The 23,314-nt window shown below is 49.2% G+C and overlaps 2 protein-coding genes across 3 annotated transcripts; one reads left to right on the plus strand and one right to left on the minus strand.

Annotated features, from left to right (window-relative positions):
* Positions 1–5,219: 5,219 nt before the first annotated feature.
* Positions 5,220–14,291, minus strand: tab1 (TGF-beta activated kinase 1/MAP3K7 binding protein 1). The gene is made up of 11 exons (XM_069196634.1): positions 14,185–14,291; positions 13,018–13,154; positions 12,046–12,199; positions 11,542–11,628; positions 10,532–10,658; positions 9,946–10,062; positions 9,437–9,548; positions 8,760–8,904; positions 8,432–8,648; positions 7,251–7,407; positions 5,220–5,760 (listed from the first exon to the last, which is right to left on the minus strand). The coding sequence occupies exons 1-11, from the start codon at positions 14,215–14,217 to the stop codon at positions 5,541–5,543; spliced, it is 1,506 nt and encodes a 501-aa protein (XP_069052735.1). The 5' UTR covers positions 14,218–14,291; the 3' UTR covers positions 5,220–5,540.
* Positions 14,292–15,554: 1,263 nt separating this feature from the next.
* On the plus strand, positions 15,555–23,086 carry apol (apolipoprotein L). Of its 2 annotated transcripts, none has more exons than XM_069196720.1 (5): positions 15,555–15,937; positions 18,645–18,742; positions 19,431–20,018; positions 21,233–21,340; positions 21,575–23,086. In XM_069196720.1, the coding sequence occupies exons 2-5, from the start codon at positions 18,723–18,725 to the stop codon at positions 22,533–22,535; spliced, it is 1,677 nt and encodes a 558-aa protein (XP_069052821.1). In that variant the 5' UTR covers positions 15,555–15,937; positions 18,645–18,722; the 3' UTR covers positions 22,536–23,086. The 2 variants fall into 2 exon arrangements, with proteins under 2 accessions (XP_069052821.1, XP_015214997.2); XM_015359511.2 differs by having other exon boundaries at positions 15,555–15,828.
* The last annotated feature ends 228 nt before the right edge of the window (positions 23,087–23,314 follow it).

A 23,314-nucleotide genomic window follows, 5' to 3' on the forward strand; every position in this document is an offset into this window, starting at 1 on the left:
GACCCCCCCCCATATCCCTCCCCCACTTATCTCTCTCCCTCTCTCTCTCTCTCACTCCCCCCTTATGTTTTTTTTTCCTTCTGTTCCCAAAAGACCGGGAGAGGAGAAGAGAGTGGTTGGGGGGTTGCGGGAGACACCTCCTCCCGCCTCTGTTGCTTATCGGGGAAAAGAGAAAGAGAAAGAACCGCCGGAGTCACAGAAAAAGACATATTCTGCAACGGCGAAAAAAGCTGCTAGCGGTCGCTTCGTTTCATTTTATTTGGGGGGGGCACAATTCAGAAACGCAGATCCGCCTTTGCGGGTTTTTATTTATAATCCCTCGATTGTACACCCGTGTTGCGTCGCTGCACATTTTCAAAGTCACCTTAGCCGAAGGGTAGGGGGGGGGGAGAGTGTCGACCCTTTAGTTGGTGATTAAAAGGGAACTAAAAAACACAAACGGAAACCACGCTTAGCGGGCTGGTTTTCTTCACCTGTATTTGACGAAGGAAGGCGACTGCGGACCACGAGGGAATATCAGGGTATTTCTGAAACCTCCCTTTCGTATGTGAGCGAAATCGTTGCATCGATCGTTGCAGGACTTCAAACACACACATACACACACAAGAGTAACCCGCCGCCGTTTTAAAAATGGAGCGGGTTTAATATAATGTATCTGGCAGGACAGCGTTTCCACGGGGAGTTCACGAGTGACGCTGCATTTTCGTCGAGTCAGAGTTCACTCTGCAGCAGAAAACCTTTCCGCCACGCTCAAAATGTTGTCATTCTGCCCCCCTCTTTCACTCAATTAATTAGCAGACTCATGCCTGGAAACCAGGAATAATAATAATATAATAATGCAAAGGAACTAGTAATAGCTTTATTCCATGCTGAATAGAGAAAACACAATGTTTCGGCTGTGAAGCCTTCTTCAGGTGTGAGCGCAGAGAAGACTCTACAGCCGAAACGTTGTGTTTTCTCTCTTCTCTTTTCAGCATGGAAATATAGCTGTTACTTTTTACTTTGCAGACTACGCATGCTGACGCAGCTACCGACCTGAAATATTGATACAATGGCAAACATTATGTTAAGAAAAATACATAAATCTGTAGTGTTATAGGATCGTTCAGTTTTAAGGATATCAAGTCTTCGGTGATGTTACACAAAAAATATACTGCTGTTCCAGAATCAGTTCAGAAAAGACCGATTGGATACACCCCTTGCCTCATAAGAATGTCCGACTTGGAAAGGAGTAATATAGTGCAACTTTTGTTTTTAACAGAGAAGTCTGACGGGGGACCTGATCAAAGCATCCACAATACTCAAAGGCACTGACAGAGGCCTTTGTCAGTGGTTTGTGCATTAATGGACTAAGGAAATAACAGTGTAAAATATCATCTGCAGGACAACAAATGAAAACTATTGGGAAACTGTGCTCAAGTCTGATTAAGGGAGGTAGTTCTTTACACAAAGGGGTGCAGGAGTGTGGAGCAAGGCATCGCACCACATCGCTATAGCTGATACCCTGGCATACAGACTGGACCAGAGATTCGAAGACCTGCCAGTACCTGGATAGGAGATCTCCTGGGAAAGCTAAGGTCGCTGCTGGAAGAGGTGTTAGTGGGGCCAGTAGGGGGCGCTCACCCTGCGGTCAGTGTGGGTCCTGATGCTCCAGTATAGTGATGGGGATACTGTAAAAAGGTGCCATCCTTCGGATGAGATGCAAAACCGAGGTCCTGACTCTCTGTGATCATTAAAAATCCCTATAATGCAGGGGGTCAAACTCGTTTTTGAATACTGAAAATTTCAGAAGAAGCATAAGGGTGGTTTTCTCATTGCAAAATGAAACAGTACAGGAAGATGATGACAATTGCTCTTAATTAATAATAATAATAATTGCTTACACTTATATAGCGCTTTTTCTGGACACTCCACTCAAAGTGCTTTACAGGTAATGGGGACTCCCCTCCACCACCACCATGCGACGGCAGCCATAGTGCGCCAGAACGCTCACCACACATCAGCTGTTCTTCTTTAAACAGAAGACTAGGTCATCAATAATTTGGAATGCAATTTTTTACAACAGGATTGTACCATATGTTACTGCCAGTAGAGAAGCCCACTGTCCCGGTCTTTCCATCAAACAGAAATTATGTTTAGTTTCAATTAATCAATAGTATTTCTGGTTACAATCCATTTGATTGTAACCTCTTGTAAAGCCAGCTGATTCTCATTGGTATTGAGCTCTTCAAAGCCAAGGGCCATACCGAGCTACACTACTTGGAACACAGTGCCACCTACTGGACTGTCTATGAAATGCCATAACACATGTGTCAGCTTTAAGCCCTTTACAGAGTATACAGATACAGAGTATCATGTTTGCTCAGCATAATAATTTGATGCCACTTATTAGTTACCTTCCTCAATTTATTCACAGAGTGGATTTCACCTGTACATCTTATTTTAAATATAAGAGCTTCTATTGACTTCTAAAAGATTACCTAATGGCACAAGCCTGATAAGACGCACAAGCTTGCTGGGTTTTTTTTACAATCATCGTGTTCCATTTGTTCCCAGAGGTCATGATGGGGTGGATCACTTCTGCTTTGGACTCGTAGTTATCTTAACAGTGGTATCTTATACTACCAGGACTTGCTGCTTAGCTACAAAATGGGAGGAAGCTTCATTTCCTTTTGACACTTGATAGCACGCCCCAAGGGGCAAACGGAAAATTGCACCAGCTTCTCTGAAACTTCCCAAGAACAAGAAATAAGTGTGCGCTAACCAGCAGACAGCACCTCGCTTTGGACAATACACACAATCCAGATCTACAAACAGTGCACTCCCTGGCATGCAAGCCTGGGATTTTCCTAGCACAGATGGAGACTGCTGACTCATCCCAGTAATCCAGGAGTATACCACAAATATCCCTGTTCCCGGAATCTCACTCCCCATTCTCTTCTGATTTCTTTTACATTGTAAAACATGTCCTACCTCAAGCAGCGGGCGCAGAGCCAACCCAGCCTAGAAAAAGGATGTTATTCAGAATGGGGGAATGGATTTCCAAAGAGCAGAGATCCAGGGATGATCACATAGCCTACCAGAGGCAGAGGGAACACACTCCGGCCTTGCTCAGCGCTAACCTGTCGGACTCAGCTCTTGGAGGGTCCAGTGTCCTCTGGGTTTTGACCCACCTGAGCTCTCAGTGACATCCATCCATCCTTCTTTTAACACCTTCGTCCGATCTAGGGTCGTGGGGGGTGCCGGAGCCTATCCCAGCAAGCAACGGGCACAAGGCAGGGTACACCCTGGAGAGGACGCCAGTCCATCACAGGGCAGACAGACACAAACTTGCACTCACACCAGGGCCAGTTTTTCCAGAAGCCAATTAACATACCAGTATGTCTTGGGACTGTGGAAACCCATGCAAACACAAGAGGGACACACAAGCTCCATGCGGATAGCAGCCCAGGTCTGGAATTGAACCAGGGGCTCCATTTCAGTGACACAGTTGGTCTTATTTATTAAATGCCCAAGTGTATGGCCTGTGCACCAGGTCTTTAATAGAGGATCGTGTCTTTAATAAAGCAAATACCTTCAGTAATCAGCTAATAATTAACCGCAGCAACAGAAAGTGATCAAGGCTGAATATTCAGGATGGACCAAACACCAGAAGACACAAGGGTCCTCACGAATTGTCTTGACATCCCTGATCTAACAGGTCTTAGAGACAGTTTCACTTCATGGCTTTAGACGTTGAGCCTGACTGGCTTTTGCTCCATTTCAGTGGTACATCACACCACGCAGCTTTAACTGATCCCATAGACAGAACTGTCACACTGCAGAGCACTAGGAGAGTGGGGGGGAGAGACCGGACCTAGTGCTGTGGGATTATGATCAGTGTTTTGGTCACTAGATCTACATGAACAGGACAGATAGGGTGTTACCTCAGCAGCCATATCACCCTGCAGCTCACAGCCGACAACCCACTGAAGCTGTGTGGTCTGGCCAGTACCTGGAGGGGAGACCTCCTGGGAAAGACTAAGGTTGGTGCTGGAAGAGGTGTAAGTGGGACCTGTGGGGGGGGGCTCACCTTGCAGTCTGTGTGGGTCCTAATGCCCCAGTATAGTGACGGGGACACTTTACCGTAAAATAGGCGCCGTTTTTCAGATGAGATATAAAACCGAGGTCCTGACTCTCTGTGGTCATTTAAATTCCCAGGGCATTTCTTGAAAAGAGTAGGGGTGTCCCCCTGGCCTTTACCAGTCATGGGCTCCTTATAACCCCCATCTCTGAACTGGCTTCATCACTCTGCTCTCCTCCCCACTGAGAGCTGGTGTGGGAGGAGTGTACTGACGCACTCAGGCTGCTGTCACATCATCCAGGTGGGGGCTGCACACTAGTGGTGGTGGAGTGGAGTGTCCAGAAAAGTGCTGTATAAGTATAAGCAATTATTATTATTATTATTATTATTACCTGCTTTGCCTCCCATCCAGGGGAGATTCTTCTACTCTGCTTGGTAAAAGAAACAGGTTGATCTCCAGCCCAAGGCGGCACTTCATCGTACAAAGGAGAAAAAGTTACAATGGCATAACTGCATCACTAACGGACTGCATTAGCGCACAGCTGAGGCTGTGGAAAATCGTGCAAGATGAACAGAATCTTCAGTCATCTCCAATCCTTGGTGCTACAGGGACAAGATCAGGCACAGCAGATAAGGCCAGTTTTCCCAGAATGTCCCTACACTCTTGATCTCAACAGTGTTCATGCTACATCTGTATCAAGCCCTGGACTTGATACAGTTGTAGCATGAAGAATAAGGCCAAGCTGTAACAGATCCTTCCTGGGAGCTGTATTCTGCCTGGTGCACCTGGCAGGATGACGAATGCACATGATCTTGGCTCTTTTTAATGTGCCCAAGTGCCTTCGTTAGATGAGTCCACTTAAATTTTAGGCTCCACCGTTTCGCCTCATACTCATGAAGCGTGCAGACGTAGGTACAGGGCGATCAGGGATAAGGAAACACTACCAAGTGGAAAATACATTTGTCAATAGAAGTGTTGGTTTTTGAGATTTATTTCATTTGCCCAGGCCAACAACACAGAACATGCGTTGCAGAGCAAACACATGCTGGAGAGTGCCAGCTCGGCGTGGAAACAAGATGAATGGTCCTTTTTCCCCAGTCACTCTGGCCCCTCCCTGTCCTGTACATTGACACTCTCCCCAGGCCCTTAGGCCCTTACAGGATCCAGGCCCTTAGTCCCCAGCCATAACATCATTCCGATTCCTCAGGGGAAATGGTTTTCTGCAGCCAGAACAAGCCCACGATCTCGTTGCTTAAGTCTCTAGTCCTCCTTGGACAGGTGAACAACAATCGAAAGGGGAAGAAATGGAAGAAACGGGTCGAAGGTTTTGATCCGAAACCTTCCTTACCACGCTCCGCGACCCTGCAGGACGAACGTCAGCCTCCGTCAGTCTCTGGGTCAGACAGCTCGGCGACCGATAGAATCCTGCACCCCACCCCCCACCCCCACCCCCACCCCCCCAACGGGCCCTCCTCCTCACTGCGGGCCGAGCCCCGCCGCGCTCGCCAGCTCGCTGTGCTCGGCGTTCCAGAGCCGGTAGAACTCGGTGAAGTCCACGTAGGGCTCGACCCGGCCAGTCTCGTCGGGCTGCGGCGCCTGGCTGCCGCGGTGCCGGAACAGGCTGCCGTCGCCCGAGCTGGAGCTGGAGCTCTGCGTGTGGGTGTTGGTTGACTGCAGGGTGGCCGTGGGACTCTGGCTGCGGGAGAGAAGGGTGGATTCACTCAGACTCCGAGAGGAAGCACACAGCACTAGATCCACCACTGACGTCACCTCTAGGCCCGATTCACAAAATTTAACGTGGGCATGTACTGTGGGGTGTTCACTGCAGTCAATGCCAGTTCCTGGGATAAATAAATTGGCTTCATCACCCTGCTCTCCTCCCCTCTGATAGCTGATGTGTGGCGAGTTTACTGGTGCACTTTCGGTAACATTATCCAGGTGGGGGCTGCATATTGGTGGCAGCAGTGGGATTCCCCATTACTCGTAAAGCACTTTGAGTGCCCAGGAAAAAGCACTATGTAAGTGTAAGGAATAATGCTAATAATTTGTTGTTGTTGTTGTTATTATATGCATAATCGGGCAACTTTGCCCAGTTTGATACCACCACATACCTTCAAATAAATGTGTTTTGAGTCCCTCAGTGTAGATGCCAAAAAAAAAAGAGCAACTCCTTTTATCTCACATTTAATCAAGCTATTCACCAAATGAGCTCACAGTAAAGGAGTCTGGGTTTATGGGCAAGGGCAATGAGAAGGGGTACTGTGCAATTATAGGGGCATTGAGTGACTGGGGTAAAGTAAACTAATTTAATATAGTTGTGTGGATTTCTGTAGGAGAGGTGCGCAATGATTTGGTATGGGTTGAGGTCTTTTATGTAATGTTATTTTTATTTTAAAAAAATAGGACGGCACAGTGGTGGCAGTGCAGTGGCTAGCATCTCTGCCTCCTGGGGTGCTATCTGTGTGGAGTTTGTATGTGCACCCTGTGATGTGGGGGTTTCGCCAGGTGCTCTGGTTTCCTCCCACAGTCCAGAAGGTTAAGGGGCTTCTGGTGTGAGTGTGTGTCCATGTGTGTGTGCCCTGTGATGGGACTGGTGTCCTGCCCATGGCGTACCCTGCCTCAAGCCCGGTGCTTGCTGGGAGAAGCTCCAGCTCCCCCGTGACTTTGGATAAAGAGGTTATGAAAATGGATGGCAGAAGAAAAAAACAGACCGCCAACACTTTTTTAAAACGTGGCTGGCAGACCAGCCAACTGTTACCCCGAGCCACGATGGCATGCAAGCCCCAGGTTTCCGAAGAGCACGCCGTTTGTACCGTACCACTAACGGGGGAGCTGTCTGAACTACAGCGTCTTTGGAGAAAGGTGTTACTCCTGCCCTTGTCAGCGCCACAGAACAGCCAGCTCTGCTGTGCGGGGGGGGCAGCCATATTTAAACAGATGGAGAGTGACGAGAAGAGAAGAGGGAGTCAAAAGGACCCGAACAAGGAAGAGAAACAGCTTCAAGTACAGTACATTAAACAGCAGAAGCCCCAGGTGTGCTCTGTTTTTTCCAGTATCCCACTACTTCATCATCGATGCTCCTTGCTTGATGGAATATTTAGCTCATGGAGGACACGCTCCCTGTCCACCAGGGTCCAAGGGGACAGTGGCCCAGTCTTGGGGCTCCCTGCTCAGGCCGGCACTCACTTGGTGAGGGTGGGCGTGATCTCGTCCAGGGTGGAGGCCGTGTGACTGCCGTTCATCAGGGTGCCCTGGGAGGGCATCACCAGAGACAGGGTGACACTGGTCTTGCTGGTGCCCTGGTTGTTGGAGTAGGGCACCGACACTGGATATATCCGTCCCCCTGGAGAGAAAAAAACTCTCTTAGCACAGTCACGGGCAGCGTTTCCAGTCCCCGCTTTCTTCAGGAGCTGTGTTTTTTTTTTTGGTGCACATCTGGGCTCACAATAAGGCAAATAATTATTCAATAAAAATGACAACTTTGGCGCATCACAAACTTGATTTAACACAGCAGGAAAAGTAAACCAATCACACCTGGCATGGGGCTCTGACTATCGCAGGAGTCTGATGTTCACACAGCCAATGTATCCAGGGAAGAGCTATGGAGCTATCAGTTCTAATGCCATGTGGTAAGATGCTGACCATCACCGAACTGAAGATCAGGGCACAAGCATCTCAGACAGCCTAACATTCACTTTATTAAGGTAACTTGAACAGTTAATAGCTTACAGATAATAACAGCAAAATAATGCAATTTCAAAAAGCCGAGTAGCATGTCTGGTTTCCCCCCCAGAGTCTAGAGACATGCTGGCAGCTTAATCGGCTTCGGTGTGTGCGTGTGTGTTTGCGTCTACGTGTGTCCTGTCCAGGGTGTACCCCGCCTTATGGCCACTGCCTGCTGGGCTAGCCTCCAGCTCCCCCATGACCCTGAATTGGAAGAAGCAGTTGGAAAATGGATGGATGGATAGATGACTCCGGAGTCCTGGCCAAATTACCCCCTGGCCTTAACCAGTCATGGCCTCCTAATAATCCCCATCTCTGAAACTGGCTTCATCACTCTACTCTCCTCCCCACTGAGAGCTGGTGTGTGGGGAGAGGACTGGCGTATCATCCAGGTGGGGCTGCACACTGGTGGCGGTAGTGGGATTCCCCATGACCTGTAAAGCACTTTCAGTGGAGTGTCCAGGAAAACGCTATAGAAGTGTAAGAAATTCTTATTATTAATTACAGGTACTGATTTGAACTGAAGCACTGAGTTTGAAGTGTATTCCAAGCTAATACAGGGCTGCACAGCCCTGAAATGGATCAATGGAGGAAGTCTTGCCTATTAGCCCAATATCAGCAACCTCCCTGTTTGTTCCCCTCACCTTGTGTGGGCGTCAGCGCAGAGCTGTCCACACTGTAGTTCAGCGTCCTGATCAGCAGGGTCATGTCCTCGTGCTTGGCGCCCTGCGCCGGCGCCTTCAGTCTGCCGCTGGCGAAGGCATCATGGTGCAGCTTCCTGACCCTCTCCACCACCGCCTGAGCCACTGCGTCCAAATTAGTCTGCAGGGCCAGCTCCGCAGCCACCATCGAGACCATCTCCTGCGAGGGACAGGGAGGTTGTCACCTGCCAGGAGACTGCAACCGCACTTGCTGGTGGGGGAGGGAGGGGGGGCGGGACAAGAGGAGGAGGAAGTCAACCTGAAGATTCACCTGATTGGCCTGTTCCGGCCCGTGGGCAGCCTCCAGCGCTTCGATTAGCCCCTCTGACATCAGGAGGAGGAACCCGCTCACGCCGTCCAATGGGTGGCCGCCGTGGATCTCCGGGACAGCAATGACTGGCTTTTCTTTGGCCGCTCTAGGAGGAAGAGAAAGGGGCTACCAACACGAGTGTCTGCACAGAGCACATCTCGAGCCATCCTGCCACAGATGATAGAGCTCCTTTACAGCAGCAATCAATCCGAGAGACTACAGCCCATCGGCATCAAAAACGCCATCTCCATACAAGATACAGAAAGAAAACCTGAGTCCCTGAATCCGTCCAGTTTTACACAGGTGCTGTTACATGAGATTATGCCAGCATGCGCCTTCAAAGTGTCTCTTACGCCAACTGATATAGTTAAAAGGTGCAACGTGCTCAGCTATCATGTGGCACTGCAAAGCTGGCAATTAAAATAGCTCTTCCTGGGTACAAGAGGCCTTGCATGCAAACCTCTGCTGTGCTAGAAGCCTCGATTTATACCGGGACACTGGGCAGCAGGATGTGGACGCATTGTACGCCAGGGGGCACGACAGCCAGGAGCGCCAGCCACAGAGAAAGGTCTGGACCCGGCGTTTCACAAGGAACGAAACGGACAGCGATCAGCCAGGAAGAGCCGAGGGGTACCCACTTCAGCAGGTCGAATTCGGTGTAGTTGAACTTGGCTCTGTAGTCCCCGATCCTCCGGGTGCTGCTCTGTCCGGCAATGACCCCAGCCTGCCGGATCCGGGAGGCATCCAGTCCTGCGGGACGGACAGACAGCCAGGCAGCCTCTTACTGGCCCATCGCGAAAACAGCAGCAGATCCCTTTTTACAGCAAAGGCAAATCCACTTTCATTTCTGTACAGGGTGCCGTTACATTAAATATACTGAGCTGTTAGAAACTGCGTGTAGCATAACTGTATTTTGAAAACTTTCCTGCAGTTATATATATTTAAACGCTTGACGTAACCAGCTGGGTCTGGATGGTATTCCTGATGGGCAAGTTGCTCATCTTCTCAGCCTCTCTTCTGCCTTTAAGACACGGGAAACAAACACTTCACCCGGCTCGCCAAACAAAAGTGGTTTCCCCCGCGCTGGACGGGCCGCCGTCTAGCTGTGTTATCCCCCCCTCTAGCGTCCACCGGGGGGCGCTCTCACCCAGTATCTCCAAGCGCCGCAGCTCGTCCTCGTTCTCCGTGGTGTGGGCCCGCCCAATCTGAATCACCTGGTTCTGCCCGTCGCTCGACAACTTGCACAGGAGTGCCCGGTTTGTGCCTGGAGGAAAGACGAGAGCAAGGGCCGAGACAGAACGTTACGGCCCCCCTGAAAAACGGGGAGAGCCCCCCCCCTACAGGAATGGCGCTCAGGACCCAAACAGACAATTTGAAAAAGGGGTTCCTGCGATTATCGTTATCAGGAAAAATATTCCCAGCAATCATTTCTCTCACCAGACCGGCTTGTAGATGATATGTGGGATTTCTCCCCCTCCCCCCCATCAGGGCCGGTACCACGTTCCTGTCAGCGCCACTACAGAAGATCCGCTCACAAAGACGAGGAGACGTGGAGCAGGACCCAGACACAGAGACGGACATTTCTCGCGCGCGCACGCACACACACACACTCACGCGCGCACGTGCATCAGACACGCCGAAAGAGACACGCGCAGACAGGAAACCAGAGACGAGGGCGCGGGAACCTCCTCTCGCTCTCAAGAGGACGGGCTGGTGGCAGGCCGGGGACGCACCCACGTTGGCGATGTACAGCTTGTTGTTGAGGACGAGGGCCACCACCGCCGTGGTGCCGCCCGACACCTCCTGCTCCAGGAGCCCGAGCCGCTCGGAGATCTTCTGCCCCTGGTGGAACTGCAACCCCTGGGGGCAGGCGGAGACAGAGCAGACGGTGAGCAGCACGCCCGACAGGCCCACCCCCGACCCCCTGCCTTTCTCACAGCTGCCCGGGGTGTGGGAAGCGTGGATCTGGTGCACAGCGACTTACTGGCTCCCTTGCGCTACTGGCAAGAGCATCCTTGTCTTTCTGCTGCCAGCAGCTCTTTCAGCCTGCAACTCCCAGCTGGCAGCCCCACTGGAGCCCAGCAGGTTTGAGCCTGGCCAGTACCTGGAGGGGAGACTCCTGGGATCACCTGAGGCTGCTGCTGGAAGAGGTGTTAGTGAAGCGCTCACCCTGCAGTCTGTGTGGGTCCTACTGCCCCAGTATAGTGAAGGGGAAAACAGGTGATGTCCTTCGGATGAGACATTAAACCGAGGTCCTGACTCTCTGTGGTCATTAAAAATCCCAGGGCATTTCTCCAGAAGAGTAGGGGTGTTACCCCGGTGTCCTGGCCACAATTCGCTGCTGGCCTTTACCAATCATGGCCTCCTAATAATCCCCCTCTCTGAACTGGCTTCATCCCTCTGCTCTCCTCCCCACTGAGAGCTGGTGTGTGGGGAGAGGACTGGCGCAATCAGGCTGCCGTCACATCATCCAGGTGGGGCTGCACATTGGTGTTGATAGTGGGATTCCCCATTACTTGTAAAGCGCTTTGAGTGGAGTGTCCAGAAAAGCGCTATAAAAGTGTAAGGAAGCACTATTAATTATTATCACTGCCAATGCGCGAGTGTGTCGACAGCTAACCTGCGCTGCCTCTCCCTGTGCCAGTGTGCATGAACCCTCCCTGTCTACGCCAGGGCTAAAAGCATCAGAGCTCTCTCTCAGTGGCGGGCCGGTAAAAGCTGTGTTCGTGCACTCCTGGCCCACCTCTGGCAGCTGCGACTGCAGGTTCACCTTCTCGGCCAAGGCATCGTCGATCGACTCGAAGTAGCTCTTCTCCACGACATCGAAGGCCTGCGGGGAATAGGAGAGGAGTACCGGCCAAACTGAGCACCGGCCTGTTTAAGGGGGCAAAGAGGAAAAGGTCTTCCCATAGGCACTGAGATGCAGGATGATCAACAGTTTATAAGGGTACGCTAAGCACGATGTACAGCCTCATTCTGGACAAACAGAAGTAGTAAAACTGTTGAGGACTGAATGATCATTTGTCAGAGATACCACAGGGTGACATCAAATCTCGACTGTTACTGAACCAGAGGGATCTGACAGGCACAGAACAAAGCACAGCGAGAGTGACAGACTGGCTCCAGGGAACAGTGAAGGACAGACAAGAGTATCAGGGATAAAAGAGGAAATCGTGAACCCCCCCGTACATGAGATCGAAGTCAGGCTGGCGCAGTACCCTGAAGCGGGAGTCACGGCGCCCCCTACCTGTAACAGCACGCGGCGCACGTCGCTGTCCGAGTGGCTGGAGTTGAGCTGGCCCAGCAGCAGCTCGGCCGTCAGCCTCTGGGACACGAAGTTGGCCACTCGGACGCCGTCGTAGCCGTTGAAGACACCGTACAGGAAGCAGCCATCCTCACCCCTGCGGAGTCACACGGAAGAGACGTCAAGACGCCCCCCCCCGCTCCGGGACAGAAACCGGGCAGGCCTTGATCCGCAAACATCTGTGCAAACGGTACTGACGGAGAGATAAGGCATGGTCGTTCGTGCAACAGGGCTCAGACATCGAAGGAATTATCATTAATTCCTTTTGCAGCCACATCACCCTGCAACTCACCACTGGCAGCCCACTGAAGCTCAGCAGGTGTGAGCCTGGTCAGTATCTGCAGGGGAGACCTCCTGGGAAAAACTAAGGTTGCTGCTGGAAGAGGTGTCAGTGGGGCCAGCAGGGGGCGCTCACCCTGCGGTCCCTGTGGGTCCTAATGCCCCAGTATAGTGATGGGGACACTATACTGTAAACAAGCGCCGTCCTTCAGATGAGACGTAAAACCGAGGTCCTGACTCTCTGTGGTCATTAAAAATCCCAGGGTGTTTCTCGAAAAGAGTAGGGGTGTAACCCCGGCGTCCTGGCCAAATTTCCCATTGGCCCTTACCAATCATGGCCTCCTAATAACCCCCATCTATGAACTGGCTTCATCACTCTGCTCTCCTCCCCACTGAGAGCTGGTGTGTGGTGAGCGTTCTGGCGCACTATGGCTGCCGTCGCATCATCCAGGTGGGGCTGCACATTGGTGGTGGTGGAGGGGATCCCCATTACCTGTAAAGCGCTTTGAGTGGCGTGTCCAGAAAAGCGCTATATAAGTGTAAGCAATTATTATTATTATTATTATTATTATCAGCAACGGTTCCCCACTGTCAAAGAGCACATTATCGCACCCCCCCCCCCACCAGCTGCCTGACCGGAAGCGGAGGTGCCCGTCCTCGTTGGGGTGCGTCTGCGCCCCCTTGGCGTCCGCGCTGTAGACGCAATTGGGCGCGGTGCCCACCCCACACAGCCGGCAGATGGGCAGGTCATCGGTCCAGCTCTGCTGCTGCCCCTGGGGAGAGGGGGACACACACACACAGGCGGTGGTGCAGTGAGCGAGCGGCGCTGGAAGACGCACGTACGCAAACACTCACGCGGCCACCGCAACACCTGACAGAGACAAACCCCTCTGCTGCATCCCTGCCCCCCTCGCTTCCTCGTCTTTTGACTTTGGTTTAAGTTTAATAATATAAATGTCAACGCGGGTGTGCAAGACTGTGCAAACCTCACTATACCCAGATGTGTCTATTTACATTTTTACCACAAAGTCCATTGTAAGAAAGCGGACTTTGCGTGAACAAACGAGAACCACAGCTGTATATATCATGAATATATATATATAGTGTAGAGAGCTGGCAGTTTTAGATGATAAAGGCGTCGATAACGAACGACTGACTTGACCCAGTAGGCAATGCCAACACCATACAAGCACAGAACCAGGAAGTAGGAGGAAACGGAGAGCTGTGGCCATGAAGACTAATTGCCACGGTTCCCTGGCCGCATCATTTTAATCAAGGCTGCTTGTCATTGAAGTTCAGAGACTTGTCAAGCAAGCGACCGTTTTCCATGGTCGAGAATTCGGCACCACGTTTGCTTTTAATTTGACAGTAGACTCTGACCGGCGCCCCGGCCCTTGAAACGGACTGGGAATGAGCACGAAGTAACAACGTTTCCAAACAAAAGCAATTCCTACCTTGCAGCACCGCAAAAGTACACATGTACGGTGGAACGTGCTGCCTTGTTTTAAAGGCACTCGGAAGACATTCTACAGTATTTTTTCAGCATATTAACTTTAATTCCCAGATTATAATTTAATGCACTTGACCAGATACTGCTCATTCGTACTCCGATACAATAATAAATACCAGTACACTTCAGAGTCGCTGCGAGACTGGAAATAAAAACGCATCATTGCATTTGTGTTCTACAGACATGGAACAAATTATAAAGAACTAGAGCCACTGTTGTACAGGGCAAATTCGATGCGAGTCTCCAGGAAACGAATTCCTGGAGAAAGAAGAAGTTATTGGGACGATTCTTACACTCTGCATCAAGCTCCTCTTCTGCGCGGCCATCTTGAGCGGAACTAACCTACTTTTCCTGTTAGAGCGCCGCCATAGTCGTCCTTGCCGTACAGTGGACGCCCTGCAGGGTCGTACGGCAACACACCCTCGGCCGGTCTCGGTCTGCTTGCTTCCCTCTTCTGGGTAATGTGTGAATGACACGTTTTCAATTCAGTTCCAGATGCTTTATTGCCACGACCAATGAATAAATCAGTGTTGCCAAAGCAATACAAATGCAATTAACATAAAATCTACAGACATGTACAATATAGACACATCATAAGACACTTACATACAAACATAAAGAGCATTATTGAGAGACGGGCTCACTGTTCCTCAGGCTGTGACAGGAGATCACACACTGTGCTGCCAGTCCAACTGAGTTCCCTCCCCCCTCTCCCAGTAGGATTGGGAGTTGTTGTGATTCTGGCAGGTGTGGGGATTCTGGGATTAGATTGATAAATTTGGGGAAGAATGTTTGTCTAATCCCAGACAAAATTTCTACAGTGCAGTAGAAAGTGCGTTTGTCTCTGACCCTGATGAAGTACAGGCTCAGTGACCACAGCCTGGCCAGAGAAACTGGGGACACAGGCTGACCTGGCTGCCCAGAGAGGACAGGCTCAGTGACCACAGCCTGGCCAGAGAAACTGGGCGACACAGGCAGACCTGGCTGCCCAGAGAGGACGGGCTCAGTGACCACAGCCTGGCCAGAGAAACTGGGGACACAGGCTGACCTGGCTGCCCAGAGAGGACAGGCTCAGTGACCACAGCCTGGCCAGAGAAACTGGGCGACACAGGCTGACCTGGCAGCCCAGAGAGGACAGGCTCAGTGACCACAGCCTGGCCAGAGAAACTGGGCGACACAGACTGACCTGGCTGCCCAGAGAGGACAGGCTCAGTGACCACAGCCTGGCCAGAGAAACTGGGGACACAGGCTGACCTGGCTGCCCAGAGAGGACAGGCTCAGTGACCACAGCCTGGCCAGAGAAACTGGGGACACAGGCAGACCTGGCTGCCCAGAGAGGACAGGCTCAGTGACCACAGCCTGGCCAGAGAAACTGGGGACACAGGCAGACCTGGCTGCCCAGAGAGGACAGGCTGTGCTCCCACTGCCAGCGGGGAGTGTTTCTATCACTGGAAGTATGTTTTTTCTTCAAGCTTGGGTGGGACAGTGGGGTGCATTTAGTACCACTACCTTCTGACTTTCCCGCATCCCTGAGTTGGAGAAAGCGGTTAGAAAAAGGATGGAGGGGTGTTATTCCGGGAAATTAATCTGCTCCAACAACTAGAGGCGCTTATGAACACAGAACACCCAATTTGTGACTCAGCTCGAAACCGAAAGTGGGCGAAAAAACAATTACTGTTAACTTCAGCTTGTGTTCTCTGACCTCAGACAATCAAACAGCCAATAAAGGAACACGGTATCGCATATAAAAAACTCTCTTTCCGTATGCTCTTCATTAGGAAAAGCTCCAGCGTGTGGGATTCACGACCGAAGAAGAAAAAGGGACAGAACTGTACTTTTTTTCCGGTTTCCGAAGCAGACTGAAGACGTTTTTTTTCACGTTTCCTTCTTACATTGATTTTCCAGCTCCACCTTCCAAATCCGTGACGGCTCGTAAGGTGAGACGCGAAATTTAAAGTGCTTTCCAACTATGTTCCGCAAACACCGCCCGCGTCGAAAACCTGATTATACGGAGGATTATTCTGGGGGAGAGGCGCCTTTCCACGGGTGAGGAGAAAAGCGTCTTTTTAAAGTCTTAATCAGAGAACTCATTACACATCTAACCATTCTCCAAACTTTATCTAGTACAGGGTCTTAAGGTGCAGTGGTTAGCACTACTGCCTCAGAGCATCCAGGTTCTTTGGGTGCCATCTGTGTGGAGTTTAAATGTTCTCCCTATGTCCACGTGCCTTTCCTCCCACAGTCCAAAGACCTGATGGCAGGTTAATAAGGTTCTGGGATAATTGATCCTGGAGCGACAGGTGGGTGAGTGTGTCTGTGTCTGCACGTCCCCTTGCGATGGACTGGTGTTTCATCCAAGGTGTACCCCGCCTTGTGTGCATCACTTGTTGGGATAGGCTCCTGCTCTTCCGTGACCCCATTTTACTGGTTCCTGGGGTCCCTGCCCTTGCTGCTCCTGCCCTGCAAGTTCCTCCCTCAGTGCCTGGGTGCGAACCCGGGTCTCCAGCGTCACGCAGCAGGGAACTCGCCAGCTGAGCTAAAGGAGACCCCCCCAGCCCAGGGGGGGGGGATCAGAGATCCCTGTTATACCAGGTTGGAAGCCGTTAGAAAATGGGTAGAGGTGGATAGAAAACTAGGATTCTGGACTCTAAGCATACACTCAGGAAGATCTCTAGAATATAACAGAATCGGTCTGAGTCTTCTTTCCTCTTTTTGGTAACCGTTTTGACTACAGTGATGCTAGAGGAAAGAATGAGCAGGCAAAATGACAAAGTAAGAAACACAAACAGCGTTGGGTGTGTAATGGTCTACCAGGGGGTCAATCGAAGGGATTAAATTACTGTTATAAACAATTGATAAAATTCTCTAATCCAACAACAGGGGAAAAAAAAAGTGAAGTAGCCATCAGCTGATAAGAAGTCAGTTTGACTCCCAAAAAGACAACAGCCCTTTAAAACAGAGACATCAAACAACTACCCAGTCAGAAATGACATGGGGGGGGGCAAATTTCTCTCATTGCTTTAACAGGTGGGCCTATTTCCCTGTTGGGTCATGATCACCCAAAGCTGTGCTTTTAACCTGACAGCTGTCTATCCATTTTCCAAGCCCCTTACCCAATACAGGTCCCGGCCGTCCTGCGACCCAACTTAGGCAAGCAGTGGGCACAAGGCTGGATGCACCCTGGACAGGATGCCAGGCCATCACAGGGTGCACACAGACACGCGTAAACACCAGGGCCGATAGTCCCACAAGCCACTCAACCCAGCAGCGTGTCTGTGGACAGTGAGAGGAAACCCACGCGAACACAGGGAGAACATACTAACTCCACACAGACAGCACCCCAGGAGCTGAACCCACAGCCTCAGCGTGCCAACCACTGCGCCACCCCTAACTTTACAGTTTCCCTTTAAATGGCTGAGGTTTACCAGATCGATGGCTGTCCATGCCGTCAGCATTTCTTTTTGCAGTGCTTTTGAAAATCTTAAGGGTTCAATTGATGTTTTTTTTTTTCTCCAGATCTCATTCAGGAGGGGTGGTAAAGCATAACTGCTTTTTTGCAGTGTACTGTAAAAGGCGGACCTACAGGAAACTTTAACCCGGATAAAAGTCATTTTATTAGGTATATCACTGGGCAGGGCTGTGCTATCGTCAAAAGTAAGATAACAGCCAGGTTCAAGTCTGAAAAGACTGCTTAGTGCACCTAAAAGAGGCTTTTCTACCTGGAGTTATTTCCTTGTACAAAGCAGGATCAATATAAATAAGACATTTTAACTTTTTTTCTTAAGTCAAAATGCTCTGGATTCACTGGGATGTCAGTCAAAGGCTTATGGAGTTCAGCAATAGGTTAAATTAGCCGCCAATGCTCTTGTGTGGTTCAGAATCCTTTGGGATTCAAGGAAATATTTAAACTAGATTAAAAGTGTTCTCTCACCTACACAAATTTAGTTAGATATTGCACATCACAATTTCATTAAGTAGTGGAATTCGGTTGAATTAGGTTTGGAAGAAACAAAATAACCGTGTCATCACTTTCAGCAACTCTTTTATAAAAACATCATTTTTGAAGATTTTTTTTCCCCCCTCATGGGAAGTAGCATAAAAGTTTACTTGAAATACAATTTGAGATGATGCATATCTGATTTTTTTTAAAGGGTGAATTTCTGTTATCATAGTAGGATTGTGTTACACACCAGGTGTCTGGCAGTGTAAACAAATGCCATGTACTCTTCAAACAAATTATAAAACAATAACTCATTGCATTTAGAAAGTTCCTTTCACCCCATGAAGGGGAAAATATGACAGATTTCACTTGCGTTTTAGGCCTCCCTTTGACCTCCATGTTCTTCCTCTTTTGCTGGTGTCTGGCTGTGCCGAGGCAGTCCCTACTCTGTCCACAAGGGTGCGCTCTCGCCCCTGTCCCAGGAGATCGCCAGCTGATACGCTCACCCTTGTGAACATTGTAACACAACATAACAACATCATTTTATTAGCCCTATACAATTTCTTTCATTAGGAATTCGTCTTGCTCTCCATGAGACACACAGGCAGGGAGAGAGCCTGGGATCAGAGCACAGGGTCAGCCATTGTACAGCGCCCCTGGAGCAGCTGGGGTGAAGGGCCTTGCTCGGGGGCCCAACGGAGTAGGATTTTTCTGCCGGCTGTGGGATTTGAACCGGCAACCTTCCAGCCACAGGTGCAGATCCGTAGCCACAGAGCCACAACTCCGTGGCTAAACAATATGGTTTTCTTGCAGGTGAAACACTGGACACCCATTGAATCAACGTAGAAAATCGCAGAGCCCCGTACTTCTGGCGTATGTTAAAATTCCATAATGGACCAAGTTCTGGAAAGGTAAGGCTAGTGACAGATTTCTCTCAACTCTCAGGGAAGCCGGCTCAGTCCCCCCACCTTCTCAGAAAAAAAAAAAGTCCACCACAGAGGTATTAGTGAAAAATCTTCAGTTCCTCTTCTACAGAGAACCCCCCAGTCCTCCATTCCACTCGAAGAGCCTGAGCTGATGAATTCCTGTCCAAATCCTTTTTTCCCCAGCAAAATAGTAGCTTTCCTTTCAGTCCCTACCACGCTCAATCAGGCTCTCCTTACCTTCACCAGGAAGAACGGTGCCCCCATCCTCCTCTGGGACCCCTTAAACACTCAACTGATGCTTTTATCCAAAGCAACTTACATTTTTATCCAGCTGGGCATTTTCAGTGAGGTCGTGAGGGTAAATCTATGTTTTGCAAGGGTACAAGAACTGTTTCAAACCTGCTATTTTAGATCTCAGTTATGAGTCTAGAGTCCTCGCCCCTACTTCACCTCTGATAACATTTCTTATGCTTTTATATTAATTTACAAAACAGCTTTTGATGTTTCATGGTTTCACAGTAAACAATTAATTGAGCAGAGTTTGGGTTTCTGTATATATACACAGAGGTGAAACACGAGTACAGCACCTGTCCATGTTTCATCACAGTATGATTAAATCACAATCTATTAAATAAAGTCATTTAGATTTCTTGCTTTTGTGTTTTTTCCACAGGGCAGTTGCAGAAAAGATGCGCACATATGCGTCAGAAACACTGAAATACATCCAAACGGTCACACATTTTCTCTCCCAGTTCCCCAAATGGCTTTCAGCAAGAAAGGAAGAGCTGGACAAGCTCAGAGACCTCCGAGATCGAGCCCAGAAGCTTGATGTGAGCTTCCATTACGTGCGCAATGCTGAACACAAGGGCAAAGCCTTTGGTGAATATCTCAAAAGCAGCCTGATGAAAATCACCGCCAGCAAGAGGACGCAAGAGTTGGAGAAAGAGCTGGGCGGCATCTTGGAGGAGACTCTGGCCGGCCTGGCAGAACTCGATCCAGTCCTGGAAGCTGTGGGGAAGCTGTCTGTCACCTCCCTGCCTCTGTTCACAGACGAGTACCACCAGGCTGTTGAATTAAATGCTCCCAACGTTCCTGTAGCCATTGCTGTCGCTATATTAGTCGCGCCTTTCCTGCTTCACTTCCAGAGAAGAGCCGAAGATCTGTTCCTGCCTGACCTCGCCAACATAGAAATGCTCGTTCCCCAGCTAGAAACCTACTTACAGAACGCTGAGGAACTCTGTAAGAAACTAAAAATAATGAGGTACTGATATACACTTTACTTTTCTGCACGTTTCTTGCATGTGCCTTGCAAAAAAAGTTCAGCCCCTTCCAAAGAGGTCTCATTTTGTTGCATTACAAATGTGTCCACATTTTTAAAGTGATTGCAAACCATCACAATTGCCAACAGCGATTACTTCAACTAGTCATTGTAACTGTAGCCATCCTGTAACTGTTTCTCAGTCTCACAAACTGTGAATTTTGTCCCATTCTTCCAATCAGTGACATTTTGGGGTTCCTCACACGAACAGCTTGCTTCAGGTTCTGCCGTATCATTTTAATGGGGTTTAGCTTTGACATCGAGGTAGCCAATCCAAAATGAGACATTTCTTCTTTAGTTACTCTGATGTAGATCTGCTTGAGTGTTAAGGATCATTGTCTTGCTACACTGACTCACATTCGGTTCATCTTCAGCTGATGAATGGATGCAAACACATACTGTAGGTCAAACTTTCTTCCACGCTGAAAAGAAGAGAACTGTGGCTGTGGAGCCTTCTTCGGGTGTGATGAATGGATGGTCTGATATTCTCTGCCAGAATTTGCTGATACAATCTTGAAGTCATGGTTCCCTCAAGGGAGTAAAGAATTCCAGGTCCTGAGGCAGCAAAGTCATCCCAAACCATGATGCTAACATTCCCATGCTTCATGGTCAGGATGAGGTTTTTAGTTGGAAGGACATGTTTGGTTTCCACCATCCAAAATGTTTCTCACTGAATCCAAAAAGTTCGATCGCATTCTCTTTGGCAAACTTGAGACAGGAAACAACGTTCTTCCTGGCTCTCCTCCCATGAATATCACTGCTACTCAGTCCTTTCCTGAAGGCTGAGGCATCAGCTCTGACATTAGCTCTTGGGGAGACAAGACTAAATGAATAGAGCCCCAAGAAGTTCAGAAATAGCTCTGCAACGCTCTCCAGACAGATGAAGAGCAACAAGAGTTTCTGAAGTCCTCTTCTGGGACATCTGGGCTTCTGGGAAAATAGGCCCAAGTGCGAGTGTGTCTGTCCAGCCTGTGACAGAATGGTGTACAATCCAGACTGTATCCTGTCTTGTGCATGTTTCTTGTCAGGATAGGCTCCAGCTCCCCCATGATCATGTACTGGATGAAACGAGTAGAACATGGATGGATGGATGGATGGATGATTTGATGCATCACAGCAGAATTGTAAATGTAAATGCCATCTGTTCTTTACAACAGAGCACCAGAAAGCATCCAGCAGCCGGTATTTCCCCACCTCCACAGTGACCTAACCACTGAGAGCTTGCAAGAGATGTATGACCACTTAGAGCAGCTGAATAAAATCAGGTAATGGAATGAAAATCAAAAAAGGGAACATTTGCACCTACTATTCTACTGTATTCTGGTCTCTTTAAAAAACATCTTAATAGATGAGGTCCAACATCTGTCAATATTTTCACCTCTATAGAATTTATTCCCTATAATAGTTATCTAAGTACTAATCCTTATTGCTGGGTGGTAATAAGTGAATCCACTTGGCCTGTCTAGCCATGCAGTATTAATCTTTTTTCTTTTTCACAGGGAAGATGAACACCTGAGGATCACCTTTCTTTTCAAAGACAATGCGCTGAAGTTTATTGGCCTGCTCAGTGCCCGAAATTCCAGAATGAGGAAGTATCTGCAGGAGCTGGAGGAGACGGCGAACCTTCTGGACAAAGTGGAGAAGGGCACAGCCATCTCCAGTGTGACAGGCAGCTCGGTGGGGCTGGTAAGTGGGGCGTTGAGCATTGCAGGACTGGCTCTGGCTCCTGTCACCGCTGGCTTGTCCCTCCCACTGTTTCTGTCCGGCGTAGTGCTGGGCGTCACCAGTGCACTTGGCAGCGTTGCAACGGGTGTAACAGGAATCGCCATGAACATCCAGCAAGTAAAGAGATTCCATGAAGTGTCAAAGAATTATGCAAAAGATGCAGCTGCCATAACTGAATTCATACATTCAGTAGCCAGCAATAAAGGCCAGGGTGTTGACGTGGATGATGCCAACGTCGACCATAAGGCAGTTATTGAGGCAGCAAAAATGGTAGTGGGGCTTGTTAGCGTAGGGAAGGGTATCGACACCATTGTAGACTGTGCCTCGGCTGTTAATCTGCTTAAAACTGAAAGGCTTGTTGCCAGTGCTGCCAAAGTGGCGCTTCAGGAAGGCAAGGCAGCGCGCAGTGTGCCGGCAGCAGTAGACATCGTGGATATTGGCCGAGCTGCCAAAGGGACCCCACTGGCCCTTCCGAAGGCAGCGAGGGTGGGGTTCATAGCCGCCAACGCGGTCTTCATGGGCCTGGACCTGTTCATTATCTGCAAAGACAGCGTCAGCCTGGCCCAGGGGAAGAAGAACGAGGTAGGACAAGAGATCCGGAGGAGGGTGAGGCTTCTGAGAGATGAGCTGGATTGCTGGGAGCAAATCCACAGCTCTGTGTGCAGAGGAATATGGAGATTCAGGAAGAGTCAGGAAATTCTGCAAAGATCACTTTATCCCTCCAATAACAGTTGAAAGATCTTGTGTGTAGACAAAACGGCAGGAAAAATTTTGCTTGACTTGTTAATTATACACTAATAATAAAGCAGCACCAATGAATACAAAATTTAAAAAAAACTATTCTATAGGACATTACATTTGCATGAAATAAGTATTAGATTCTGGGGCCTGTCCTTATGTAAGCAGTGTGAATGCTTTAATTTTCATTCTTTGTCTCTCTAAACCAGCTGGGTGGACTTTTTCCTCTCACCTTGACTCGTTCTGACGTAGACTCAAACAGATTTGATTTAAAAGCTTTCAGAAACATCCTGCTCATTCCTCTCCTTAAGCAAATCGCTGGATTTGTCCTTGAAAACCCACATGAGAGCCGACCACAGTTGGGAGCTGACATTTGAGTGAGTTTTTTTTCTGAAAGACCAACAAAAACGTAAACAAAAAAAAGTGTGACCATCACGTCTGCATCTTATGTCTTACATCTGTCCTTCATTCAAATACAAGTGCCATACTTTGAGAATTGTACAGCACAACAGCAATAAGAATAAAAATGTTTTCTTTATGCAATTGTATCTTGAAGGCATCTGGTTTTTCTTTCGCACCACATTAGACCCAGAGATCTCTTTGACAAGTCTCTCTTTTCTGCCCATAAGTGCTGAAATTCTAATTTTAAATTTGTCACCACCCTGGAGCAGCTGGTTGCATCACCATGTCAGCTTTACAACTTGTATCATATTGGACACGTTTAACAACCTGTAACATACATAACACACAGTCAGCCTGCTGTTCTGTGTAGGGAG

Source organism: Lepisosteus oculatus, chromosome 12 (genome assembly GCF_040954835.1).
Source record: "Lepisosteus oculatus isolate fLepOcu1 chromosome 12, fLepOcu1.hap2, whole genome shotgun sequence".
NCBI classification, from domain to species: domain Eukaryota; kingdom Metazoa; phylum Chordata; class Actinopteri; order Semionotiformes; family Lepisosteidae; genus Lepisosteus; species Lepisosteus oculatus.